This window comes from Eriocheir sinensis, unplaced genomic scaffold (assembly GCF_024679095.1).
Source record: "Eriocheir sinensis breed Jianghai 21 unplaced genomic scaffold, ASM2467909v1 Scaffold7, whole genome shotgun sequence".
In the NCBI taxonomy this organism is placed as follows: Eukaryota; Metazoa; Arthropoda; class Malacostraca; order Decapoda; family Varunidae; genus Eriocheir; species Eriocheir sinensis.
Genome location: NW_026112053.1, coordinates 495068 through 519676, shown reverse-complemented (window position 1 = coordinate 519676; position 24609 = coordinate 495068). Strand labels below are relative to the sequence as shown.

General features: G+C 44.4%; 1 protein-coding gene across 4 annotated transcripts in view; it reads right to left on the bottom strand.

Annotated features, from left to right (window-relative positions):
- The window catches only part of LOC126993933 (zinc finger protein 84-like), a 41895-nt gene extending 17489 nt beyond the window's left edge, over positions 1-24406 (bottom strand). The window contains exons 1-3 of one of the 4 annotated variants that reach the window (XM_050853159.1): positions 24245-24406; positions 22541-22730; positions 2138-5558 (exon numbers count right to left, since the gene is read on the bottom strand). In XM_050853159.1, the coding sequence (XP_050709116.1) occupies positions 4082-5248 (1167 nt within the window). In that variant the 5' untranslated portion in view covers positions 5249-5558; positions 22541-22730; positions 24245-24406 and the 3' untranslated portion in view covers positions 2138-4081. Of the gene's footprint in view, positions 1-2137; positions 5559-22540; positions 24218-24244 lie in introns of those variants that run through there. The other 3 variants (XM_050853163.1, XM_050853162.1, XM_050853158.1) reach the window with 3 other exon arrangements.
- Between the last annotated feature and the right edge of the window lie 203 nt (positions 24407-24609).

Here is a 24609-nt window from a genome sequence, read left to right as displayed (position 1 = left end):
TTCATGTACAGGAACTTCACAAAATATAAATATGTGGATGACAAGTGTGATGACGGGAAGGTTTGTGGCGTGTGAGATGCGCGCACGAACGGCAGCTTGGCAGTGTGAGGGTTAAGGAAAAAGGAAAAGGTCAAGGAAAAAGGAAAAGGTTAAGAAAGAGGAAGGAAAAGGTTAAGGAAAATGAAGAAGTGAAAGAAAACACAAATGAAAAATGAAATGATGAAAAACATGAAAATGAAGGAAAAAGGAAAACACAAAGAGAAAAACAAGGAAGGAAAGAATGAGAATGAAGGAAAATAAAGAGAATTGGAAGGAAAAAATTTAACAAAAAGTATAAAATGAAGGACAATGGAGGAAAAAAAGAAAAAACAAACAAATTCTCAAGTTGAAGAATTTATTACAAAGATGAAAAAACTTTTTTTTTGTGTGTGTGTGTGTTTGTTTACACACCTCTTTCTAACACATTACATCATCATCGTCACTCAAATAATGATAATAACAATAATAATAATAATTAGGGATGTACCGATGTATCGGTGGTATCGGCACATTTTAAGAATATCGGTATCGGCTGATTTTCTGCCGATACTACCGATACTTGAAGGAGTTTTTTTACGTAGCATGTCACTCGCTGCAATTAATTTTGTTCAATAGAAGTTGGATTTTCTAAATTATTGAAATAATATTAGAAAATTGTAATTATCTAGCATCATGATACTACATAGTTTGGAATTTCCCGCGATTTAATTTTCATCACTTTAAACGATAAGATTCATATTACTTTGAATACAAGTATATAATACTTAGTATACGTATAGCCTTTGGTACCGCGGACGCGTACAATACAGGTTTAGTACTACAGGCAAACCTCACCATTTGCGCACATATGGGCGGTCTGAAGGTGCGCAAATGGCGAATGCGCAAATGGCGGACTTAATAACCTATTGGGAAAAATACATATGGGCGGTCACGGCCCAAAAAAAAACCCTACCAGCAAAAAAAAAAAAAAACCAAAAAAAAGGCTGCTGGCAGGAAACACGTCATACTCACGCCAAATCTCTCGCCTTTTTCTGTGATATGATCATCATCGGGTTCGATGACGCTGCGTGCAGCATGATGGTGGTATAAAGAGGCGATCGGGTTATGGCGGGAAACGACATGTTGTGTACGTTGGCAGTGTTCTTCACTGGCAGCAGAGGGCGCGCGGGTGGTAGAAAGCTGTAGCTCGCCAGCGGAGGCCATTTTGCTGCCAGAACAGCTAGTAAACGTCCTCAGAAGATCAGCAGACGCCATTTTGCTGCCAGTGAGACGCCGTTACCATAGCGGCGCGGTGCGCAAATGGCAAGACCACTTCCGCAAATGGTAGGATGATGGCCGCAAATTAAGGCCGCGCAAATGGTGAGGTTTTACTGTAGTAGCTTCGGCGCGGGATTGGCGGGGCCCTTCCACTCGCCTCATTTGCCTCAATTGCCTGCCCCGTTGCGGGGCGCAACGGGGCACGCTGATATGGTCTGGGGATTTCTTCACAGTCTTCTGCCTAAATATACGGCAATAGGCGTACCTAACAATCACCAAATGGGGGGGTACAAACTTGGCGGAGGGACTGTTTTTTTGGCAGCCATAGCAGGTAATGGGCTAAAGAGTAGCCTATCCAGATATTTTGTTTTTATTTATTAACCCTTTAAGTGCTATGGCCGGGCATGGAGAGAACCTCGTACTGCGGGAGCCGGGGAGAAGTGAAGACAAAATTCACACGTTAGCATCTCAGAAGTAGCGGTGTGATTTTGGAGGGAGGGAGGAAGTAATGGATGGGGAGGGGGAAAACGCAGGTGTGTTCCCATTGGGGGAGGATTAGCAGAGATAATTATCTTCCTCTTTCTTTATTCCTTCCTTTCTTACTCTCTTCCTGTCTTCCTCTCTTTCTTCTTTCCTTTCTTACTTGCTTTCTCTTTCTCCTTTCTTTCTCTTTCATTCTTCCTCTCTCTTTCTCCTTCATTCTTGTTTCTTTCTTTCTCCTCTTTTCTTCCTCTTTCTTTTTTCTTTCTTTGTTTCTCTTTCTCCGTTTTCTCTTTCTTTCATTCTTCTTCTTTCTTTCACCCTTTCATTCTTCTTCTTTTATTTTTCAACCTTTTCTCTCTTTCATCTTTACTTTTTCTGCCTCTCTTTCTTTCCCTTTTTTCTTCTCTATTTCTCCTTTATTTACTTATTTCTCTTTCATTTTTCTTTCTTCTGTATTTCTTTCTCTCTTTATTTTTCTTTCTTTCTTTCTCCCATTCTTCTTCTCATTCTTTTTTTTTCTCCTTCCTTCTCTCTTTGTTTGTTTTTTTCTCTTTATTTCTTTATTTCATTCTTGATTTCTCTTGTTCTCTCCCCTTTCTTTCTCTTTCATTTTTCTTCTTTTTTATTTCCTTATTTCTTTCTTGCTTTGTCTTTTTCACTTTCTTTATTTTTTCTTTTTTCCTTTCATTCTTCTTCATATACGCAGGATATTTTGAGGAGGGAGGAGAGGAGGATGGGGAGAGATGGGGAAGGAGGAGGAAGAGGAGGAGGGGAGATCATTATGGAAAGGATCTCTCTCTCTCTCTCTCTCTCTCTCTCTCTCTCTCTCTCTCTCTCTCTCTGTGTCTGTCTGTCTCAGTCTCTGTCTCTCTATCTCTCAGTCTCTGTCTCTGTCTCTCTCTCTCAGTCTCTCTCTCTCTCTCTCTCTCTCTCTCTCTCTCTCTCTCTCTCTCTCTCTCTCTCTCTCTCTGTGGTGGTCGTGGTGTGTGTGTGTCCCCTTAGCCCCCCCCCCCCCGTGTCCCCTTAGGTCCCTCCCCCAGGTCGTGGATGGGTAGGTAGGTAGTGGGTGCTAATCTGATAATTGGCGGTCGAGCGTGACCGCGCTCCATCGTGACCAACAAGGTGCCAACTAGCTGCCCAAATATAAAAACATCCCCGGCCGCTCATAGCAGACAACCTGGGAAGCGTCCACAGACGCTCATAGCACTGAAAGGGTTAATGATCCACGAGACACCCTAGAGTTAAATCAAAGTATGTGCTTATCTTTGTATTCATTCATACACACACTGGTAATATTTCTGTGGTGAAATTCTATTGTGAAAAACAGTCACATATTCGTGTCACTAGTAAAAATGAAACTAGTAATGAAAGTTTTGCCACCATGAAATATACACAAATAGATAAATATGAAAGCTCACGAAGTCACAATAAGTGACATCACCTGCTTTGCGCAGTAAAAATATGCTATTTATGGTATCTGACACCCCCAAGATGGCGTATAGGCTGGCTTGGGCCTCGGAGCTACAGCCTCAACGTTGCCAGATTGTCGTACTCAGCCGATTATATTTCCCGACGTCCTAGCCCAAAACTGTCTTCTGGGCTCCAATAACGAAACTAATTTATAGTTATCGTCAAAAGAGTTAGATCCTGATGTTTCTTGGCAATAGTTAGGCGTCAGAAACCGGTAAATACTGTGCTCTGATTACGATGACCTGGCAACGGTGGCTATACGTATTTTCATATTATTGTTCTGTTGTTTATTCAATGTTCTGTTCAAGAAATAAAATCCTCAAATTTTAGTTAGTTTTTGGTCATAAGGATTTTTTACGAAATACAATTATAAGATTACCTTCTACTAGTTAGGAAACGTACTGAATCCTGGATCGGCAATGGTGATGTTAGGTGCACCTATTAAGGTAAAGCTAACCTAGCTGAGTCAACTAGACCTCACGAGGCGCCTCCTCCCTCACCCCTTGTCGAAACTCATGGGTGTGTGTGTTAACGCTTCCCTTCTATGGTGGAACAACGAGTAGTGGGTCTTTTTCTTTTTCTTAACATTTGATATTGCCCTTTAGCTGCTGGAATTGTTGTATAAAAAGAAATCAGTGTACAGGTATCGGTATCGGTATCTGTCAAAATTTTGGTATCAGTACATCCTTAATAATAATAATAATAATAATAATAATAATAATAATAATAATAATAATAATAATAATAATAATAGATGCTGGACACACACACACACACACACACACACACACACACACACACACACAAACATCGAGCAGCACAACACAGCACCTCAGGGGAAGTGGATCTTCATGTGCTGGGCAATATCCCCCTTGGTCTTGAAATGTTTCTTACAAACATCACACTTGAACTCTCTCAGGCCAGAGTGTCTGAAGATGTGCTTGTTCAACACAGACATAAAAATGAACCTCCTGCCACACTCTTGGCATTCATGAGGTCTTTCACCAGTGTGTGTAAGGGTGTGTTTGTTGAGGTCACCCTTATCACTGAACTTTTTGCCACACTCTTGACATTCATGAGGTCTTTCACCAGTGTGTTTAAGGGTGTGTCTGTTGAGGTCACTCTTCCTACTGAAATTTTTGCCACATTCTTGGCATTCATGAGGTCTTTCACCAGCGTGTGTAAGGGTGTGTGTGTTGAGGTGACTCTTCCTACTGAACTTTTTGCCACACTCTTGGCATTCATGAGGTCTTTCACCAGCATGTGTAAGGGTATGTCTGTTGAGGTCACTCTTCCTACAGAACTTTTTGCCACACTCTTGGCATTCATGAGGTCTTTCACCAGCGTGTGTAAGGGTGTGTGTGTTGAGGTGACTCTTCCTACTGAAATTTTTGCCACACTCTTGGCATTCATGAGTTCTTTCAACAGTGTGTGTAAGGGTGTGTCTGTTGAGGTCACACTTCCTACTGAAATTTTTGCCACACTCTTGGCATTCATGAGTTCTTTCAACAGCATGTGTAAGGGTGTGTCTGTTGAGGCCACTCTTCCTACTGAACTTTCTGCCACACTCTTGGCATTCATGAGGTCTTTCACCTGTGTGTGTAAGGGTGTGTGTGTTGAGGTCAGTCTTAACTCTGAACTTTTTGCCACACACTTGGCATTCATGAGGTCTTTCACCAGTGTGTATAAGGGTGTGTGTGTTGAGGTGACCCTTCCAAGTGAACTTTTTGCCACACTCTTGGCATTCATGAGGTCTTTCACCAGTGTGTGTAAGGGTGTGTTTGTTGAGGTCACTCTTCCTACTGAACTTTTTGCCACACTCATGGCATTCATGAGGTCTTTCACCAGTGTGTGTAAGGGTGTGTGTGTTGAGGGCACTCTTATCCCTAAACTTTTTGCCACACTCCTGGCATTCATGAGGTCTTCCTCCAGACTGTGTGGGTGTGCTTGGTGAGGTCAACCTTCCCAGGGAGTCTTTTCCCACACTCTTGGCACTCATGGTTTCCTTCAGCAGTGTGTGCAAGGCTGTGTCTGGTGGAGCTGTTCTGTCTTAAGGCTTCCTGCACTCAAACTTTCCCTTTCCTTTATGGCTGGAGGTGCCAGCAGCAAGGTGGTGGTGGTGGTGGTGGCTCTCCTGATCACCCCTGACCCTCACAGCAGAGACAGTCTGCTCCTGCTGGCCCCAGGCACCCCAGCTGCTGCCCGTCCTTGCAGCCTTCACTGGAACAGAGGCCAGCGGAAGCCAGGACGCAGAGAGCGCTGAGCACAGCACCGCCTCAGACCCTCACTTCTGCACAGTACCAGCGGGGCTGTGGGGACAAAGATCACACCCTCATAGAAACATGATTCAAAATAAAAAGCAGCGGCAAATTCCTAAAATGTAAGACAAAGCATATATATCACAGTTACTGCTGTCAGCCACAATACTGTGAAAACTGCACCAAATAAACTGAGGCAAAATAGACCCAGAGTAATGAATTAGCTGCCCTCGACATCTTGGAGGCACCATGCAGCAGGCAGCTGAAGGGCACCTTGTAAAGACCTTCAGGGAAAGGGAAACTGCAAACCATGAAGGGGCAGAACCACACCAGAGAACATAAGAACATAAGAACGCAGGAGTCTACAAGAGGCCGGTAGGCCTGTACGAGGCAGCTCCTTTGACCCTAAGCTCCCGTGTATCTAACCCCACCTAATATCGCTGTCCATGAATTAATCTAGTCTATTTTTGAATGTAACAATTGTATTGGCACTCACCACATGACTGCTAAGCCTATTCCACTCATCCACCACCCTGTTAGTAAACCAATTTTTGCCTATGTCCCTGTTGAATCTGAATTTATCCAGTTTAAACCCGTTACTTCGTGTCCTGCCCGGTTCTCTTACCAACAACACAGACACCATGAAACAGGATGCCAAGGAGAGAACACAATTGCAAGGTGCACAGAGCAGTGCTCTTCACAGTGGGCGTGCCAGCCACCCTCAGGTGGGCGGGATCAACCAAGGGGTGGACGGCTGTCTGGGCAGGACAAGTGGGTGGGTGGGCGAGGCCGTACCACCGTGTTAGGATACATGGATACATGAAATGAACACGAGCCAAACACCTCATACTGACCCTCTGAACACACCCAGTTACTGTTCCTTTCCTTCACAGCAGTGGTTGCTAACACACCCAGTTACTGTTCCTTTCCTTCACAGCAGTGGTTGCCAACACACCCAGTTACTGTTCCTTTCCTTCACAGCAGTGGTTGCTAACACACCCAGTTACTGTTCCTTTCCTTCACAGCAGTGGTTGCTAACACACCCAGTTACTGTTCCTTTCCTTCACAGCACTGGTTGCTAACACACCCAGTTACTGTTCCTTTCCTTCACAGCAGTGGTTGCTAACACACCCAGTTACTGTTCCTTTCCTTCACAGCAGTGGTTGCTAACACACCCAGTTACTGTTCCTTTCCTTCACAGCAATGGTTGCCAACACACCCAGTTACTGTTCCTTTCCTTTACAGCAATGGTTGCTAACACACCCAGTTACTGTTCCTTTCCTTCACAGCAGTGGTTGCTAACACACCCAGTTACTGTTCCTTTCCTTCACAGCAGTGGTTGCCAACACACCCAGTTACTGTTCCTTTCCTTCACAGCAGTGATTGCTAACACACCCAGTTACTGTTCCTTTCCTTCACAGCAGTCGTTGCTAACACACCCAGTTACTGTTCCTTTCCTTCAGAGCAATGGTTGCTAACACACCCAGTTACTTTTCCTTTCCTTCACAGCAGTGGTTGCCAACACATCCAGTTACTGTTCCTTTCCTTCACAGCAGTGGTTGCTAACACACCCAGTTACTGTTCCATTCCTTCACAGCAGTGGTTGCTAACACACCCAGTTACTGTTCCTTTCCTTAACAGCAGTGGTTGCCAACACACCCAGTCACTGTTCCTTTCCTTCACAGCAGTGGTTGCCAACACACCCAGTTACTGTTCCTTTCCTTAACAGCAGTGGTTGCCAACACACCCAGTTACTGTTCCTTTCCTTCACAGCAGTGGTTGCCAACACACCCAGTTACTGTTCCTTTCCTTCACAGCAGTGGTTGCCAACACACTCAGTTACTGTTCCTTTCCTTCACAGCAGTGGTTGCTAACACACCCAGTTAGTGTTCCTTTCCTTCACAGCAGTGGTTGCTAACACACCCAGTCACTGTTCCTTTCCTTCACAGCAGTGGTTACCAACACACCCAGTTACTGTTCCTTTCCTTCACAGCAGTTGTTGCTAACACACCCAGTTACTGTTCCTTTCCTTCACAGCAATGGTTGCCAACACACCCAGTTACTGTTCCTTTCCTTCACAGCAGTGGTTGCTAACACACCCAGTTACTGTTCCTTTCCTTCACAGCGGTGGTTGCTAACACACCCAGTTACTGTTCCTTTCCTTCACAGCAATGGTTGCTAACACACCCAGTTACTGTTCCTTTCCTTCAAAGTGATTGCTAATACACCCAGTTACTGTTCCTTTCCTTCACAGCAATGGTTGCTAACACACCCAGTTACTATTCCTTTCCTTCACAGCAATGGTTGCTAACACACCCAGTTACTGTTCCTTTCCTTCACAGCAGTGGTTGCCAACACATCCAGTTACTGTTCCTTTCCTTCACAGCAGTGGTTGCTAACACACCCAGTTACTGTTCCATTCCTTCACAGCAGTGGTTGCTAACACACCCAGTTACTGTTCCTTTCCTTAACAGCAGTGGTTGCCAACACACCCAGTCACTGTTCCTTTCCTTCACAGCAGTGGTTGCCAACACACCCAGTTACTGTTCCTTTCCTAAACAGCAGTGGTTGCCAACACACCCAGTTACTGTTCCTTTCCTTCACAACAGTGGTTGCCAACACACCCAGTTACTGTTCCTTTCCTTCACAGCAGTGGTTGCCAACACACTCAGTTACTGTTCCTTTCCTTCACAGCAGTGGTTGCTAACACACCCAGTTAGTGTTCCTTTCCTTCACAGCAGTGGTTGCTAACACACCCAGTTACTGTTCCTTTCCTTCACAGCAGTGGTTACCAACACACCCAGTTACTGTTCCTTTCCTTCACAGCAGTTGTTGCTAACACACCCAGTTACTGTTCCATTCCTTCACAGCAATGGTTGCCAACACACCCAGTTACTGTTCCTTTCCTTCACAGCAGTGGTTACTAACACACCCAGTTACTGTTCCTTTCCTTCACAGCAATGGTTGCTAACACACCCAGTTACTGTTCCTTTCCTTCACAGCAGTGGTTGCCAACACATCCAGTTACTGTTCCTTTCCTTCACAGCAGTGGTTGCTAACACACCCAGTTACTGTTCCATTCCTTCACAGCAGTAGTTGCTAACACACCCAGTTACTGTTCCTTTCCTTAACAGCAGTGGTTGCCAACACACCCAGTCACTGTTCCTTTCCTTCACAGCAGTGGTTGCCAACACACCCAGTTACTGTTCCTTTCCTTAACAGCAGTGGTTGCCAACACACCCAGTTACTGTTCCTTTCCTTCACAGCAGTGGTTGCCAACACACCCAGTTACTGTTCCTTTCCTTCACAGCAGTGGTTGCCAACACACTCAGTTACAACACAAAGGAACACAAAGGAAGAACAAACAACAGCAGACCTGCTGGTCCTTACGAGGTTGTTTGTGACAAGCTACACTAACTATCTAATCAAAGGTGGAAGATGAAGGACAGCAAAGGCGAAGGCTCCTCCCCACCCCCCCATCCCTCCAGCCAAAGCTGGCAGGAAAGGAAAAAGAACCATGCAGCATGGAAAAACTGCATGGAATTTATGTAGGAAAGAGAAAAGAACTACCATTACTGCTACCACTAACCGGGCGATAAAAGCGGACAAGGACACCAGTATTCGGAAGAACTTAACGTTATTACGACAATGAGTAATATCTTAGTTGCTGGTTGGATTCAAAACACTTGTCTAATCTATTCTTGAAGGCCGTAACTGTTGTACTATTAACGACATCACAAGGTAGAGAGTTCCAAACATTAACAACTCGATTGAAGAAGAAGTGTTTAGCTTCGTGCGACGAGAATCTTTTACCACTTGTCTTCAAATTGTGATTTCTTCTTGTTCTATTTGATCGATCAATTGTAAAGTAATCTTCCGCATTAATATCACTGAATCCTTTGAACATTTTAAACACTTCTATTAGATCGCCTCGCATTCTTCGTTTTGATAGGCTGAATAAATTTACTTCTTTAAGCCTTTGTTCATATGACAAATTTCTCAACCTAGGAATCATCTTTGTTACTCTTCGTTGGACCCGTTCCAACTTTTCAATGTCTTTTCTGTAGTAGGGAGACCAAAACTGTACACAGTACTCTAGACGGGGTCGAACCAACGAATTATACAGTTTTAATATTACTTTTTCCGATTTATTATTAAAGACTCGTCCGATGAAGCCAACCAATTTGTTTTCAGTTTTAACTACCTCTGAACAATGCTGACCGGGATTTAAATCGCTTGATATAGTGATTCCAAGATCCTTTTCTTTACTTACTGCAGAAAGTTGTTGGCCATTCATTACGTACCGAACGCGATTGTTATTTTTTCCGATGTGCAACACTTTACATTTGTCAACGTTAAATTTCATTTGCCATTGATTGGCCCAACGTGCAAGTCGATCTATATCTGATTGTAAAGCTTCTTCGAAAGTGTCGTCGCAGTTACTTTACGAGCAATTTTTGTGTCATCAGCAAATTTTGATACTTTGCAAGTGAGCCCATCATCGATATCATTAACATAAATTAAGAAGAGCATGGCGCCAAGCACTGATCCTTGAGGTACGTCGCTTTTGACATCGAGCCAATTAGATGTAACACCGTTTAGAACTACTCTCTGTTTCCGCTCAGAGAGCCAGTCCACAAGCCAATTGCGAACGTTTCCCGAGATACCGTGCGCCAGTAGTTTGCTGAGTAATCGTTGGTGGGGGACCTTATCAAATGCCTTTTGAAAATCCAGATATATGATATCTACTGATCTGCTTTCATCGAACACCTCAAAAATATAGTGAAAAAAATAAAGTAAGTTAGTCAAACACGAACGTTTACTACGGAAGCCATGTTGCGAATTATTAATCATATTATTTTCCTCGAAGAATTTCACCATATTGTCGCGAATGATAGTCTCCATTAACTTACAAACAATAGATGTCAGGCTAATTGGTCGATAGTTTCCTGGATGAGACTTGTCCCCCTTTTTGAAAATTGGTGTGACATTTGCAAGTTTCCAATCCTTCACAGCAGTGGTTGCTAACACACCCAGTTACTGTTCCTTTCCTTCACAGCAGTGGTTGCTAACACACCCAGTTACTGTTCCTTTCCTTCACAGCAGTGGTTGCTAACACACCCAGTTACTGTTCCATTCCTTCACAGCAGTGGTTGCTAACACACCCAGTTACTGTTCCTTTCCTTCACAGCAGTGGTTACCAACACACCCAGTTACTGTTCCTTTCCTTCACAGCAGTTGTTGCTAACACACCCAGTTACTGTTGCTTTCCTTCACAGCAATGGTTGCCAATACACCCAGTTACTGTTGCTTTCCTTCACAGGAATGGTTGCTAACACACCCAGTTACTGTTCCTTTCCTTCACAGCAGTGGTTGCCAACACACCCAGTTACTGTTCCTTTCCTTCACAGCAGTGGTTGCTAACACACCCAGTTACTGTTCCTTTCCTTCACAGCAGTGGTTGCTAACACACCCAGTTACTATTCCTTTCCTTCACAGCAGTGGTTGCTAACACACCCAGTTACTATTCCTTTCCTTCACAGCAGTGGTTACCAACACACCCAGTTACTGTTCCTTTCCTTCACAGCAGTGGTTGCTAACACACCCAGTTACTGTTCCTTTCCTTCACAGCAGTGGTTGCTAACACACCCAGTTACTGTTCCTTTCCTTCACAGCAATGGTTGCTAACTCACCCAGTTACTGTTCCTTTCCTTCAAAGTGATTGCTAATACACCCAGTTACTGTTGCTTTCCTTCACAGCAATGGTTGCTAACACACCCAGTTACTGTTCCTTTCCTTCACAGCAATGGTTGCTAACACACCCAGTTACTGTTCCTTTCCTTCACAGCAGTCGTTGCTAACACACCCAGTTACTGTTCCTTTCCTTCACAGCAGTGGTTGCTAACACACCCAGTTACTGTTCCTTTCCTTCACAGCAGTGGTTGCTAACACACCCAGTTACTGTTCCTTTCCTTCACAGCAGTGGTTGCCAACACATCCAGTTACTGTTCCTTTCCTTCACAGCAGTGGTTGCTAACACACCCAGTTACTGTTCCATTTCTTCACAGCAGTGGTTGCTAACACACCCAGTTACTGTTCCTTTCCTTCACAGCAGTGGTTGCTAACACACCCAGTTACTGTTCCTTTCCTTCACAGCAGTGGTTGCCAACACATCCAGTTACTGTTCCTTTCCTTCACAGCAGTGGTTGCTAACACACCCAGTTACTGTTCCATTCCTTCACAGCAGTGGTTGCTAACACACCCAGTTACTGTTCCTTTCCTTCACAGCAGTGGTTGCTAACACACCCAGTTACTGTTCCATTCCTTCACAGCAGTGGTTGCTAACACACCCAGTTACTGTTCCTTTCCTTCACAGCAGTGGTTGCTAACACACCCAGTTACTGTTCCTTTCCTTCACAGCAGTGGTTACCAACACACCCAGTTACTGTTCCTTTCCTTCACAGCAGTTGTTGCTAACACACCCAGTTACTATTGCTTTCCTTCACAGCAATGGTTGCCAACACACCCAATTACTGTTCCTTTCCTTCACAGCAGTGATTGCTAACACACCCAGTTACTGTTCCTTTCCTTCACAGCAATGGTTGCTAACACACCCGGTTACTGTTCCTTTCCTTCACAGCGGTGGTTGCTAACACACCCAGTTACTGTTCTTTTCCTTCACAGCAATGGTTGCTAACACACCCAGTTACTGTTCCTTTCCTTCACAGAAGTGATTGCTAATACACCCAGTTACTGTTCCTTTCCTTCACAGCAGTGGTTGCTAACACACCCAGTTACTGTTCCTTTCCTTCACAGCAGTGGTTGCTAACACACCCAGTTACTGTTCCTTTCCTTCACAGCAGTGGTTGCTAACACACCCAGTTACTGTTCCTTTCCTTCACAGCAGTGGTTGCAAACACACCCAGTTACTGTTCCTTTCCTTCACAGCAGTGGTTGCTAACACACTCAGTTACTGTTCCATTCCTTCACAGCAGTGGTTGTCAACACACCCAGTTACTGTTCCATTCCTTCACAGCAGTGGTTGCTAACACACCCAGTTACATCAGTAGGTTATCCATGAAAGCAAGTAAGACTCACTCACTCATTCACTAGAGCGTTGTGAATAAGTGCATATCAAGGAACATTATTGAAGCTAACTGTTAGGAATTAAGGGTTGTTTAGGGAAGTATTGGTAGTCTGATAGCAAAAATTAAGTATTACTGATAACTGCAAGAGGGCTCAAACCAATGGTTCAACAAAGCTCCGAAAGGAATTAATGAGTTAACTTCCAAAGCTCGCCCGCAAGCAGTCAGCGGTTAGCTTTTGTTGAGTATACACTCAGTTAGCTATAAACCTTCACGGTGTTAAGACGCGAGCAGTCAGCTGTTAGCCCTTGTGCTGAAAGCAGTCTGTGGCCAGCCTTCAAGGCAAGCAGTCAGTTGTAAACTTGGCCGGTGTAACGTACACCCTTTCTGCGGCTTGCCTTAGTGGCATCACATACACCAGGCTACTATATCTAAACCCGGCAGCAGACAGCTTATTAACTACTGCTACATTACTACAACCTACAAGGCCGGCCTCACATCGCCGACTGAGTTCAAACCACTAAACCTGAAAACCCTCTACAAACGAGCTAAATGACCCGCTGGTTATATCCTTCCTGGGGCCCTAGGGTATGGGATGGGTCGGTGGGCACTTAGCGGGGTGACCAGTCTTCATAATTATAAGGCGAGTTGATGGGTATGAGTATGGCCTAAGCGTATTGCACTAAAATAGCAACATAACCCAGAAACCTCATCAACGGTAAACGGATAGGGCAGGAGAGACCGCCAAAAGAAATCAACACAGCTCCTGGAGGCAACACTGGAAGCATACTGGACACAAGTCAGTCTGCAAGAGTCACGTCACGTCCTCGGACACAAGATCTCTTCCTCTTGCCTGTCTTAAGGTGACACACATCATCCTTCAGAGCAAAAACCTTTCACTGAACTTGGAAATGTTGCAGCGATGTGCCAAAACTGTGATGTATGCCTTTCATTGGTGTTCTAATGTGATTCTGTTGATTTCTCGACCTCAATTGAAATGCATATTACTCAATTTCATGCTCCCCCCTATATAAAAGTTATATTGTCTCGTGTTCTCTTTCAATGGGCGTCCTCAAGTAGCTCTCTCTCTGCCTGTCTCCCTCTATCTATCTCTATTTATCTATCTCCCATTAGGCCATGAACCTCAGGCCGCACAATGTTCAACGCAGCCGCAAAGACGCAGAAACAATTGACTCCTCAGGCAGGAAAACACGACACTGTCATTCTTTCGTTCCAGCGGCTTCTTGTGACAGGTTAATTAAAGAGAGTTGAGGGGAGCGTTCGATCGTGTCTGGTGCCGTTTTGGTTTAGAAAGGCACCGGATTCCTTGTGCTGTTTTTTGACTTGGAATATTTGAATGTCTTTTTCCGGAGGTTGTGTTTTGATTTCCGCAGACATGATTCTTTCAAAACCCCAAGTTCCCCCAAGATGGCCCTCTGATAAATGATAGCATATAATTGCATGGTATCTGTCTCTCACTGTGTATATTCCCCATTCTAATTTTACCTTGTCGTGACTCTTGTGAATCAGCTCTCTCACAGTTGGGTCACACCTCAAAACGTAGTGCATCATGCCGCCAGCCGCAGGCTTGCTAAAAACCAGCCCAATCTTATCCTCAACACAGGTCAGGTGTTTATTGGCTTGCACCTGCTCGGCTCACCTGGGCCTCAACTGTTTTACTGAAGAAATGGCAGACACCTGTGGTGGATGTGACTTGAACTTTGTGGACTTGGTGAGGCTGTTTGAGAACAAGAAGAAAACTTTAGAGTTCTTGTGTGGGCACAATTTGATACCACGCACCTACACATGCCCAAAATGTGACAGTGAACTAGAAATTAAGGACAATTTTGTGTTCAGGTGCGATCGGCAGCGTCGTGTTCAAAGGAACAAGAAACGTGTGGTCCAGTGCTGTCGCTTCTTCCTGTCGGCACGGAAGAATTCGTGGTTCGGCGGGTCAAACTTGAGTGTTAGCCAGATAATATATGTGACATATTTGTGGAACCAGCGACAAAAAAGTGTTAAACAATGTGCGCAGGAAGTGCGTATGGACGCCAAGACAGTGACTGACTGGTTTTCCTTTTGCCGGGAAGTGGCTGTGGACTATTGCGTCACCAACTCGGTCAAACTTGGTGGGCAGGGCAAGACTGTGGAGGTGGATGAAGCCAAGTTTGGCAAGAGGAAATACAATATCGTGGACGTGTGTCATAGAAGGCACGTGGGTAGTGGTGGTGTGGAAAGAGACTCTATCAACATATTTCTAGTGCCTGTCGTGACCCGTGACAGGGACACTCTCGTGCGACTTATCAAAGACAACATTCTCTCGGGCACTCACATTGTCACAGACTGCTGGAGCAGCTACAATAACCTAAGTGCCGAAGGCTACACCCACTCCACAGTCAACCACTCTTTGAACTTTGTGGATCCACAGAGTGGTGCCCACACCCAAAACATAGAGCGGGAGTGGAGGGAAGTCAGGAGCAGCATTCCAAGGTTCGGGAGGCAAACTCACCATTTTGCCAGCTATCTAGCCGAGTCAATGTTTAAGAGGACGTCCCCGGATGTTGGCGACTGGTTCCATCATTTCCTTCTCCACGCTGCGAACATATATTCCGTCCAGTGAAAATAAGGGGGGGGATCCAAGGGGGGCACAGCACCCACTTGGTTTGGTTAGTAGGGGGATCGAGGGGGGCAGAGCCCCCCATTAGGAGGTCGTAAAGTTTGGTTGTAGTAGTTTAAATATCCTCCCCCACCCAAAAAACCCGACTTCCCACGGGTCCCCCAAGATCATTGGGGGAAGGGGATGAATTCGGCTTTTTCTTTACTTTTAACCCGTCCAGCCCCACTGACGGCTCTGAGCCGTCGCGTATATATGTAACGCTCAGCCCCGTTGACGGCTCTCAGCCGTCGCAAGTTCTCGACCCTTTATCTCCGTACAGAATTGTTTTATGCTTGTAATATTCACACGTTATGAGTCAAGATACGGGGCAAGTTTACACTACTTGACAACTTAAGTAACAGTCCTCACTTGTCACTCACAGTAGGAAATATTTGCACGTCGTCATTTCAGCCTTTGTGCTGGGTGTGTGCAGACATGGGTGACTGCCCGCGCTGCCCCCGCCAGGGGAAGATAATTCTCTCTCTGGCTGAGGCAGTAGATATGGTGTTAAAGTCAGATGAGTATATTGACAGTGCCTCAGATGACTGCTGTTGGTGCACCTCCTCGCTTGGTAGAGCGACACTTCTCCTGCTTCATCCCTCCTAACCCCACCAAAAAGAACCCTTATCGAAGGAGTCATGTGTGTGCCAACACGACGCGCAGGGAGCAATGAAGGAAAGACACAAGGTTTTACTGTCAAGAGTGCAATGTTGGCCTGTGTTATGACTGGTGTTTCATGGACTACCATACCCTTCTACACTTTTGAAGCTGACTAACAGCGAGAAAAGATGCTAATTTTGTACACTGTTATAACAAGTGTGTAAATATATACTAGCCTACTACTTTCTCACTCATCTATACCTTTTTAATCATGTATTGGGAGTTAGATACAAAGTAAAAATACCACAGGTGGGTGATACAGGCGCAACAAGGCTGCCCCGCCACCTGCACCTTGACAACCAACACGCGGCAGAGCCTTGTCCCAAAGTTTCACATAATGTTGAATTTTATGTTGCTAAAACACATGATGCTTTAATCAGGAACATCCTAACACAACACTCATACGCGTAAACCACTGCCTGATGTGTGTTGCTAATGGATGCCGGTCAACACCGTACCTCCCTCTCCGCCATGAGCTGGATGACGCGCGGAGCATAAACCCTTCTATTGAGCACTAAATGGCTATGGTGAGTGATTTTACGTACTTCAGGTGTTATAACTTCAGGTTTCCAATAGATTTCCGAGGAAAAAAAATATTAAAAAAATTTGCCGGGTCTGGGTGTTACACCATTATACAACCTTGGCGGGGCTCAACGGGGTAAGTACTTTCGCCTTCATATTATGGTTAAGGGACATGTATTTAATTCCTTAACCTTAATATGGAGGCGTAATATCGTATTTTGGAGGCGCGGAGTGATTCTCCACAATTACCAAAAAATCACATATATATATATATATATATATATATATATATATATATATATATATATATATATATATATATATATATATATATATATAAAGTAAAACCACGATTATCCTAAAGGGAAGGGGGGAAGCCTCTTTCGGATAAGCCGATTTTTCGGATAATCCGGATTTATGGCCGCCATTTTGATCGCCGCCAGTTTGATCGTCGGCATTGTGTCTTGCTTTCTCGTTTGGATGAATATCACTTTGATCTTGCACCTTGGTTCTTATTTTCTCATTAGAACACATGTAGCTAGTATGGACGGACCATTAGCTAGGATGGATGCCGCCGACTGACGATGTAAACAATGAAACCAAACAAACACACGCTACGCTAAACAAAGTAGTACGCTTAAAACATGTGATGTAAATGTTTTATTGTATGTTTGTCTGTGTGTCTCCTTGTCTGGACCAGTGTATGTTGATACTTGTGAGCGTTGCAGATCTGAATTGTGAATGTTGCAGAGTGCGATTGTGAATGGTTGTGCAAGCTTGCAAGTGTGACCTTGATGCATCGTGCAGGTGGAGACACAGTATGATGACTCATATTATCGCGCAACTCGTATGCTGGAAGGGGAATGTGGCATGGAGTGGAGAGGGGAGTCGTGTTTGTGTCGTTGTCTTGAGAGTACGGTGTGAGAGTAGTCGTGCAGTAGTTTGTTTGTTCGCCGCACCTACGTCCTTGCTGGGGCGAAGGTGCGGACGTGGTGTTGTTGAGAGTTTGTTTAATGTTTTTTGTCTAATACATTGATCTATTCGTTACAAGCTATTTCGGCAATACGTATTAGAAAGCATATTCATTTTAACTGTTCTTATCAATTTTAAATGTGTTAATATAGTACATATGTAGTTACTTTTATTTATTTTTGATGTTTTATAACGTTTTAGTATAGAAAAAAAAATTTAATTGCATTATCCAGATCAATTTCGGATAATCCGGTTTTTCGGATAATCCGCTTTCGGATAATCGGGGTTTTACTGTATATATATATAAGTAGTCTTCAACACTAAACATCCTCGGTCTATCCTTAACTCAAAATCTCAACTGGAAACTTCGTATCTCCTCTCTCGCTAAATCAGCTTCCTCGAGGTTGGACGCTGTGTATTGTCTCCGCCAGTTGTTCTTCCCCGTGCAGTTGCTATCCAGATACAGGGGCCTTGTCCGCCCTTGTATGGAGTACACATCTCACGTGTGGGGAGGCTCCACTCACACAGCTCTTCTGGACAGAGTGGAGTCTAAGGCTCTTCGTCTCATCAGCTCTCCTCCTCCTACTGATAGTCTTCTACCTCTTAAATTCCGCCGCAATGTTGCCTCTCTTTCTATCTTCTATCGATATTTCCACGCTGACTGCTCTTCTGAGCTTGCTAACTGCATGCCTCCCCCCCTCCCGCGGCCCCGCTGCACACGACTTTCTACTCATGCTCATCCCTAAACTGTCCAAACCCCTTATGCAAGAGTTAACCAGCATCTTCACTCTTTCATCCCTCACGCTGGTAAACTTTGGAACAATCTTCCTTCATCTGTATTTCCTCCTGCCTACAACTTGAACTCTCAAAAGGAGGGTATCAGGACACCTCTCCTCCTGAAATTGACCTTTCTTTCGGCCACCTCTTTTGATTCTTTTTTGGGAGCAGCGAGTAGCAGCTTTTTTTATTGTTTTCTTTTTTTGTGTGCCCTTGAGCTGCCTCCTTTGTTGTAAAAAAAAAAAAAAAAAAAAAAAATCACAAAAAGCTTACCTGGATTCAGAGCACGCCCAACACCAAAACTGGGTTTCATATGCTGGACGTAAACATGCTAGTGCATATTGGCGGGAAATCTCGTGGTTCTGGGAACTACAGATAATGCAGTGGCCGGAGTATCGGTAAAATTCTAGTGTTTGCCCATACTCCCCCCTCCCCCCAATACAAGCCTGGGGACCTGGTGGGAACACGGGGTTTCGGGTGGGGGACACGAAATCCGTCGCAATTGCGTATTTTTTTAGTGTGTGGGGGGGGAGAAAAGCTCCCTAGATCTAGGGAAATTCCCTAAATCTAGGGATTTTTCCTCCCACCACCACCAAAATGAGCATTTGTGACGAATTTAGTGTTTCCCATACAGAAACCACGTACTCACTGGATCCCCAAGCTTGTCTTGGGAGAGAAGCGTAGTGAACCCACCAAACGATGCTCACCTCACCATCTGGTGTGGCGCCAGAGGCCATCTGCGCCCACATAAACTGCCTACACCACACTCATGCCCTCTCTCTCTAGTACAGTGGTTTTCAAACTATTTAGTATGATGGTACACTAAGAAACAACTAATATTTTGGCGGCACACCTGCCCTTTGATATATATATATATATATATATATATATATATATATATATATATATATATATATATATATATATATATATATATATATATATATATATATATTCTTAAACTTAGCAGTACCTTTTAAAATACTACATGTAAATTTCATTATTGATAATGCACACTTACCTTATTAGTGAGAAACGTGAGGTTGGCTCGATTTGCATATCCGCGGTATATTAGGAGGAACACTAGACAGGCACACCCTCATTTCTTCTTCAACGCTTAGCAGTCTTGACCTTTTCTTACTTTTTATGTTAGTGAGGGTTGAGAACCCTAGTTCACACAAATACGAGGTTGAAAACTGGCGAAGAATTTTTTGAGCTTTTTTCGCTAAGTGTGGGAATTCTTTTTCAATATCAATCCAGAAAGTTTCAAGTGACACTTCCTTGTACTTAAGTTTCAGAGTGCGGTCATTACGGATGTCTGTTAGCTCTTCTTCCTCACTGAGACTAAGTTGTTGTGAGTTTGATGGATCATAAATGAATGGATTTCTCAGCCAGTCATAATTTTCAACAGATATATTTGGAAAATACTTTTCAATATTCTTTTCTAGGCTTTCAAGATGCTCACATATCAGTGGAACAATGTCTTTATTTTTTGTAGCAGCAGTTTTGGGAAACATATCCAAGTTGCCATCTTTCACTTTAACATTCCAGAGCCTAATTTTTTCTGTCAGAGCCTTCATTTTATCTGAAGAAGATAACAGATTTTCCAGTCTCCCTTGCATGGTAGTACTGACATTGTTCAGATATTCAAAAATATCTGCTAAGTAACATAATTTAACACATCAAGTTTCGTCAGCCAGTAATTCACAATATTCAAGTTTTCCTTCAAGAGTAAAGAAGGTGAGCATTTCTTCCTTCAGCTCCTGTACTCGAGAAAGCACCCTGCCTCTTGATAACCATCTAACTTCTGTGTGCAAGATAAGGGCTACATGAAGAGCCCCCATTTCTTCACAAAGCAGGGAAAACAAGCGTGACTTAACTGGTCTCCTCTAGATAAAGTTTACCATTTTTACAATGTCATCAAGAACAGATTTGAGTTTACATCCCAGTGTTTTAGTAACAAGAGCTTCACGGTGCAAAAAACAGTGGGTTGAAATCAATTCTGGATTTTCTTTTTTCACTAATGATACAAAACCTTTCACTGATCCTACCATTGAAGGAGCACCATCCGTGCAAATCCCTACACATGATTTCCATGTCAAATCAACCGTCCGCAAATAGTCACTCACTGTAGAAAATATATCTTGTCCTGTGGTTTGCACTAGTTCTTTGCAGCATAAAAACTGTTCTGCTATTTTATTGCCAGTAATATACCGCATGAACACTAGTAACTGTGCTTTTCCTCCAACGTCAGTTGACTCATCTACTTGTAAGGCATACATTCCTTTTTCTTTTACAAGTTCACATACACTTTTTTCAATATCAGATGACATCTCCTCGATTTGCCTACTAATAGTATTATCAGAGAGAGGAATTTTCCTGACTTCTTTTTAAGCTTCAGCCCCAAACATTGTTTTTACTATAGCACAGCATGATGGAAGAATGAGAGATTCAGCAATTGTATGGGGCTTCATAGTTTTGGCAATTAATTCTGCTACTAAATAGCTTGCTTTTTGAGCCTTTTCTGCCACTTTAACCTTTTTCTCAAAACTGCACTTTTGTTGTTTGTTGTCATTTAAGAGTCTCTTGAAATAATCCAGAGGTTTATCAGAAAGGTAACTGTGTTTTGTAGTTAAATGTCTCTTTATTTTACTAGGATCCATGGCTTCATTCGATAGTTCAGTACCACACACAACACATTTTGGCTTAGGACCAAGTTCATCGTCACACCATGTGAACCCCAGTGCTAGGTAGTTGTCCTGATATGAGCGACGTGGCTTACTTTTGCTAGCAACTGCCATTGTCTTCGTTAGGTCTACACTTGGGACAGCAGAATTACGCTCATCATCAACCATCACGTTACTTCCACTAGCCTCCTCATCACATTTACGCTTCTTTATGATGAGTTTATCCATTTTTCTCAGGTTTTGAAAAAAATATGAATATGACAACCAAAAGAGCAACTTTCTACAGTCACGGTCAAGGCCACACTGACACACACTGGGGAGTGGGGAGCGGCTGGGAGCAGGGTGCTTACAGATGCGTACTGGACACGTACTTGACCAGTCTGACATTCGCATTACAAGTATTATTCTCGCCGATTTATGTGAGGAATTCTCGAAACCTAGCAAAATTATATTATTTTCGCGGCACACCAAGGAGATAATGGCGGCACACTAGTGTGCCGCGGCACACACTTTGGGAATCACTGCTCTAGTAGGTTGTCACCTCATCGCAAGGTTTCTGCCCTCCAAGTAGCGTCCGTGGCACCAAACACAGTGTATCTTCATTGTTTATCACTGACACAAGCAAAACCACCAACTAGCTGTGATCCGTCCAACGCCGCGCCTTAAACAGTACTGCGGGTTTTACGGCAAGTGAAGGCTCTCGAACCTCCTGCCCAAGCTGTTCAAACATGTGAATCCTTACTGACTGCATTTTGAATCTGCTTCACGGCTTCATATTCCCAGTATACAAGGTGATTGTGGATAATGACTCCGCTCCTCCAGAATACGATAATATGCCTCCATATATCATAGTTAAAAAAAAAATACATGTCCCTCAACCATAATATGAAGGTGGAAGTACTTAAAAGTAAAGGAGAAGCCGAATTAATCCCCTTTCCCCAACGATTTTGGGGGGACCCATGGGAAGTTGGGGTATTTGGGTGGGGGGGCTTTGCCCCCCTGAACCCCCCCTCTTATAGTACCCCAACCGAACTTTACGACCTAACAGCTAACTGAGGGACATTGAACACAAGTAACCTGCATTCGAACCTGCTTCACGCATTTGTACGTGCTACCAAACTTGCTTCACGCATTTGTACGTGCTACCAGTAAGTGAATGCATAGTCGTATATGATGGTTGCAAGATTCCTATGACGTAAATTACTTACCGTTTAAGTGCTTCATTATGACCTTAATACTGTAATTGGGAGCTTCGCCCCCCTTGAACTCCTCTTTGGTATGGAGAGTGAGTGAAATTGCATGGTTTCCGTATGTAGTAAAAAAAACGGAATGTATGATATTTCCCTACATCTAACTAATTGTAAAGAATTTCCCTACATCTAGGGTATTTTTCAACCCCCCATAACTCAAAAACTATGCATTTGCAACGCATTTCATGTTTACCACCACATCCCCCACAGTCTCAATGGCCCCCTTGCCAATTTTGGTTGCGAGGGATGAGTATGGGCAAACACTAGAATGATACCGGAGTATCCCACGGCCCAGCGAACTATCACCGCTCTCCCCCATGTCTGTAGAGGGAGCAGCTTACTGGTGCCTTCTGGGTGGACTTTGACACACACACACACACACACACACACACACACACACACACACACACACACACACACTCACCTCGGCCCGGGCACGGAGTCTTGGGGTCACCACTGGACGGAAGCTGCTGTGTGGAGTGCTGACTGTGACGGCGGCACCAGCACCAGCAGGAGTCAGCACCAGCAGGAGTCAGCAGCAAGCAGCTGTTCTTGCTCTTGCTCTTGCTGTACAGGTGACCCGTTGGAGAGTCAGGCCTTCGTATCGGCACACCCTGTAAAAATAAAACAACACAAGCAGTATCCATTACAAATCTTCCAATTCCCTATTTCTTGCACACCACATCTTTTCCAGAAAACTCTTCATGGCTTCTATAGTTCTATCATTTGCTTCAGCACTCAGTCCCAGCAGCAGCAGCATCCATTCCCTCTCTGTTCTTGCAATCCTCCCATTCACCTCCCAGCCCATCAGTGCCACCCTCATCATCTCCGTCCTTTCTCTCCAGTACCTCCCACACACCAGCATCCATTCCCTCTCTGTTCCTGCAATCCTCCCATTCACCTCCCAGCCCATCAGTGCCACCCTCATCATCTCCGTCCTTTCTCTCCGGTACCTCCCACACACCAGCATCCATTCCCTCTCTGTTCTTGCAATCCTCCCATTCACCTCTCAGCCCATCTCACTCAGTGCCACCCTCATCATCTCCGTCCTTTCTCTCCGGTACCTCCCACACACAGTATCACATGCGCCACAGTTTCATCCACACCCCTGTCACACATCTGACACACTTTGCTGCGGGACTCAGACCACGTACCTGTAATTTCTTGCACATTCACATTCACATTCATACACTGCGCTCGAGCTTGGAAGAGAACATCAAGCTTCCATCATACCAGCTGACACACTGCCACTCCTTTTCCCTGTACCACTCCAAAGTACTCTTTCACTCCATCGCATGCTTCCACCTCCTCAGACCGTCACCTTTCACTGCACCGTCTATCTCTCTCTTCCACTTTCTCACATCCCATTCTAGACCCTCACTGTTCCTGTCAGTCACCTTCCATTCAAAGAAACGCCTCCCTTCCTCTCTGCTCACCCACCAGACTCGCATACCACTGTCACCAACCATTCTCATGCAGTTCTTAATCCATTTGCTCTCATGCACACTCCACAAGTAAACCTTCCGTGCCAGTCTCGCGTCATCCATTCGTTCCAATCTGACTTTGTATCTAAGGGTAGCCTTCCTAAATCTTTCCCTAAAGGTACTCCACCCCATATCACCCCTCAAAGCTTCCACCGCTGCATACCTTGGTGCATTCAAAGCTAACCTACCGATCCTATTTTGCCCTACTTCCAGTTTATCCATTTCCGACTCATTCCATGTAATCACCTCCATCCCATACATCACACTCGGCACTCCTACACTCTTCCACACCTCTCTCAGCACATCATACTTAAATGCTCTCATTCTTGCCGCACTTCCCAGACGGCCCACCCATTGATTGACTAGGCTAATCTTCTCATTCTTTGTCCTTTCACATCCGCTCGGATTCATTCATACACCCAGGTACTTGTATGCATCTGTTTGCCCTAGCTCTGTGTCTCCTAGCCTCCAGGTCCTATTTTTCTCATCTTCTGCCCCATTCACAACCATTATCTGACTTTCTCACTACTAAATTTCACTCCAAAGTCTCTCCCATACTCATTCACCACATCTAATAGTTCCTGCAGTTCCTCCGCTGACTCACTCATGACTACCAAGTCATCTGCATACAGAAGCACACTTACCCTGTCTTCTCCCACTTTTACTCCTGCATTCTTTCTCCTCATCCTGGCTGCCAACTCCTCAGTGTACAGACTGAAGAGAGTTGGAGACAGGATGCAGCCCTGCCTAACACCTCTTTCACTCCTCACCCACTCTGTCTCTAATGCTCCTAACCTATACCTGGCTCTCGTGTCCACATACATACTCCTAATGATTCGCACTATCTTATCACTTAAACCTACTTTCTCCAATACCTTGCACATCACCTCCCTGTTTACTCTATCATACGCTTTCTCGATATCATGAAACCCAAGATACAACGGACTTCCATTCCTCCTTTTCCTCTCTATCATCTCATTTACCACACACATATTGTCCTCTGCCCTCC